Below are 4391 nucleotides of genomic sequence, written 5' to 3'. Positions count from 1 at the left end.
GATATTGATTAAGGGCTGGGAGGTTAACTTAAATTGTGGGTCGTAGCATCATAACGTGTTGGGTTTGACTGATAACCAGACTTTTACTTTAATCCATTCCTCCGCCATGGCCTGGGAATTGACTAGTACCATTTACCAGATGGCGCTGCAAAACGGTTTTGACTCACACTAAGAATCTAAATTGAAAATACTCCGTACTTATACTGGCAAATACGTATAGCCGTTCCATTTTTCAATTACAGACGTATCGCCCTTCAGAGAGCTTTAGTGGCGATCAACGCCTGTGGCTTGCTCACTAGCTCACTAGCTCACTAAACAATGCCCAATAGCACAAGCAAAAGATCCTTTTTAAACTATTTATAAGGAGCCTTTGTGAACCGCAAGTTTGTTCACTGCACAGTTTACAACACAACTAAAAAAAACTGATTAAGTACAGTGTATATACATGATCTTACATATAAAATAACTGGCATTTTAAAACCTTAATAATTCTATTGATTAATGCTCAACTATGAAAGTAAATAATTTTTTTTTAGAGAAAAGATTATACTCAATTCAGTTGATGAATGAATTGTTTCAGGTTTATGCAGAAAATAATATAAAACCAGGATTGTAATGGAGAACGCGGGCAGCACTCAACTGGCCAGAAGCCAATTATAGTGTGGAACCGCATCACTTGATATCATCACTAGATATCATTGTCAATATATATATAGTGCTATCTTATCACAGTGATGATAATATCTAGCAATGCATTGCTTTCTAATAATCAACAAGCTCTATTATTCAATTACAAATAGAATGAATATGATCGGTGTGTGTACATTGTAACACTAGTATAAAAAACTCATTTGACACATTTGTCACTAGAGAGCTGCCGTATCCGGATGCGAGACTTAAAACCATATCCTCCACTGAAGATCATGATCTAGATTGATTTACATCTATGACAACTCAGCCACTGCGCATACAAACTTATGTTGTACAACCCAAAGAATAAGTACTGGTCAGTCTATGGATACGCAACAACACGAAAATGTCCTAATCCGGTTCATCATGATTTGATAATTACAACTAATTTTTAGTGGTAATCTATACTACAAATGGGTTTGGAATAGACATTGAATGCCCCGACTGTTAAAAAAAAAACCCATTTTTCGCGAGTGACCAGATAAATCGCTATCCCACTTTGAATGCTGACTTCCTTCTGTGTTAAACTGTTACTGTTCTTGTGAATCACAGGGAGGCTCGGCTTAGACAAAAAGGTCGAATCAACGAGGAATTTATACGAGTAGACTATAAATGTTATTTAAATTTTGACCTTGCCATGGAAATAGAACGCCAAATAAAATAGCTCTCTATACCGTTCAACTTCAGATCTGTCTTCTCGATATGCTCTTGAGGGTGAACAAAACACCACTCGACATAAAATATCAATTCATGATTGTTTTTCCACTATCAGTCCAAACTGCGATTTGACCCATCATGGCCTCCGGTATCAGTGCTTTTGCACCCAACCTCCAGTTCGATAATCTCCAAACCTACTCTATTCTCGTGGCGTTTCTCTTCTTCGTCAGTTGTATATGGACCAGATATAGTCCGGGCCTCCGAAATGTTCCCGGTCCATTTGTCGCCAGCTTCTCAAACCTATGGAAGATTTATAGGGTTTTGAAGAAGGATATGGCATGGCGGAACATCGAGGTTCACGAAAAGTATGGCCCTTTAGTACGAATAGGGCCCAACCACGTATCAGCATCTGATCCTGAGGCCTTAAAGACGATATACAACTTTACCAATATCTTTCCCAAAGTAAGGTCGCAGTGTCTTGCTTCCCATATAAATTCATCTGAACACTCAGGCGGCATTCTCCATCTTATTTTCATAGATCATGGGTAACAGGTCCAATAGTCTGAGTTCTATTCCATCGGAGAGGGCCTTTATGAAGGCAAGAAATTGCCCACCCTTTTCACGACGCGGAGTAACGAATACCATGCGCGGCTGAAACGAGCTTCAGCCAAGGGTTTCTCAATGACTGCACTCTCAGAATTAGAACCATACGTAAACGGCTGTATTGAGTTGTTTTTGAAAAGGGTTGAGGGACGCTCGAATGATGGCAAAATAGCCCTCGATATTGGACCATGGATGCAATTCTTTGCATTCGATGTTCTTGGAGAGGTTAACTTCTCCAAGAGCCTTGGGTTTTTGGAGACGGGAGTTGATGTGGACAACAACATTGCCGCGATTGATCAATTTTTGTCATATGTTTCGCTGGTAAGCGAGTTGTTTCAATCTTGCACTGACCGGGGAGACTAAGGCTTTGGACTCTTGTATAGATCGGACAGATACCCACAGCCCATTATTTTCTCTTGGGTAATCCAATTTTGCCTCTAATTTTTTCCAATTATGAGAAATTGAATAAAATCCAAGAGGTCAGTTATTCTCTGCACCCTGCCGTCTGTTGCTTTTGTATTGGTATTATGTGTGATGGCTGAAAGTGCGACTCAAAAAGTTCGCTATTGCCATGGTTAAGGAACGCAAACAAAATCCGGTTGATCGAAAAGACATACTTGCATCTCTATTCGAGGTTCACGACTCGTCTCCTTCAAAACTATCGTCTCGGGAGATTGTTGCCATTACAACTACCAATATGTGAGCATTACCCCAGTCAAAGCAGTCTACCGACAGATTGATGACGGATACTAGTCTTGCCGGTTCTGATACGACGGCAATTACCTTGAGGGCTGTATTCTACTACCTTTGTAAGAATCCATCGACGTATCGAAAACTTCAACAGGAGGTGGATAGCGCAGTTGAGGAGGGTCGACTGTCCGAGCCAGCGACCTACAAAGAGACCACGACATTGACATACCTGTAGGTTCGCCGTGCGCGTCTAGCGAAAACAGGTAGTATCAACAGCTGACTTATTCATTCTGGCAGTGGGGCTGTAATCAACGAAGCCATGCGCATTCACCCTCCGACAGGATTTATATTGGAACGTGTCGTCCCGGAAGGTGGACTCACACTAGGTGGCACATACTTACCAAAGGGAACCGTTGTTGGTGTCAACTCGTGGGTCATAAATTATAACAAACATGTGTTTGGCATGGATGTCGGTGTTTTCCGACCCGAGCGCTGGCTTGAAGGTAACCCGGAAGAGTTAGCCGACAGGAACAGAAATATGTTCGCGGTACGTGATTTTCGACTCTTTATTGCTTTTGGTGAAGTAACGTGTTCTTTTACTAAAATCCTAGTCGATCTCAAGTTTGGCGCCGGTCCCCGTGTGTGTATTGGAAAGCACATCAGCCTTTTAGAGATGCGGAAGCTTGTTACAGAATTTGTCCGTCACTTCAATTTCGAGTTGGAGGACCCCAAAGCAGAACTGAATATACAGGCGGGTTGGTTTGTGAAACAAGAAGGCCTCAAATTAAAGTTCAAGAGGAGAGTTTAATGGCCTCTCTCTCCTATTTTGCCAGTTGCTTTTGTTCTTATTACTTACAAGCTGGAATCGCTCGCTTGTGCTCGCTTACTCAGCTTGAAAAACACACTATTTAATCCCTCAGATAAACATAATAAAAAATATATAAACAGCCGTATATAACTTGTATAGGTGAATTCTCTATAATTTACAGCTGTTAATAGAGAATAATTATATATGTGATGGGTTAACACCCGTTAATGGTTAGCTTACGCAACCAATCCCTCACGTGGCCACGCGCACCCACGAAACGCTCCTCTCCTCGTGATTCTGCTCCGCGCTCGCGTAGTCCCTAATTATCTCAGCATGCTCAGCCTCTTTTCTCGATATTTTCTAGCGCGATCAACTAAACTTCTTTAGACTTCTGCCAAGTCCTGCTAACTTCTGGACCAATCAATTACTCCACACATGCTCACAATATAATATCTCATAGAGAATCTGAAAAGAAATGATTTCATCTTATGTGAAAAATCAATTCTGTTTATATAAAATATTTGATTGATTTTAACATCATACATCTACTCTAAATATCTGTCTGATCATTATAAAACTGTTATTTTTTGAATCCTCAGTCATTCTACTATCATCTCTGATATTTTTCAATCTGCTATTTCTTTTCATCATGTCACAACTATCAACAGAAGATAATATGTTTTTCAAATCTCAAAATTTTCAATGTCAGATATATTTCAATCAATTTTCTTCATCAATTGAAGATGAAATCTCTCAACAATCATTACACTCTCTCAACAATTTAGATGATGAATATGAAACATCAGATAATGATTTAATAGATTTTAAATTTATTAATATTTCATTAAAATTTAAAATCACTGATAACAATTTCTTACAAATTTGTTCATCAATATTTCTTCATTTTAATGCACAGTGTCTGCATTATATACTTTATAATTAA

General features: G+C 39.4%; 1 protein-coding gene across 1 annotated transcript; it reads left to right on the top strand.

The window, feature by feature from the left end:
* Nucleotides 1-1485: 1485 nt before the first annotated feature.
* Nucleotides 1486-3448, top strand: HCAG_01841 (predicted protein; the record flags this gene model as incomplete). Its single annotated transcript, XM_001544744.1, has 7 exons — nucleotides 1486-1809; nucleotides 1909-2271; nucleotides 2334-2429; nucleotides 2510-2649; nucleotides 2704-2871; nucleotides 2938-3187; nucleotides 3263-3448. The coding sequence occupies 7 exons, from the start codon at nucleotides 1486-1488 to the stop codon at nucleotides 3446-3448; spliced, it is 1527 nt and encodes a 508-aa protein (XP_001544794.1).
* Between the last annotated feature and the right edge of the window lie 943 nt (nucleotides 3449-4391).

Source organism: Histoplasma capsulatum, genomic scaffold (genome assembly GCF_000149585.1).
Source record: "Histoplasma capsulatum NAm1 scaffold_1 genomic scaffold, whole genome shotgun sequence".
Classification (NCBI taxonomy): domain Eukaryota; kingdom Fungi; phylum Ascomycota; class Eurotiomycetes; order Onygenales; family Ajellomycetaceae; genus Histoplasma; species Histoplasma mississippiense.
This window is presented reverse-complemented; position numbering and strand designations above follow the sequence as displayed.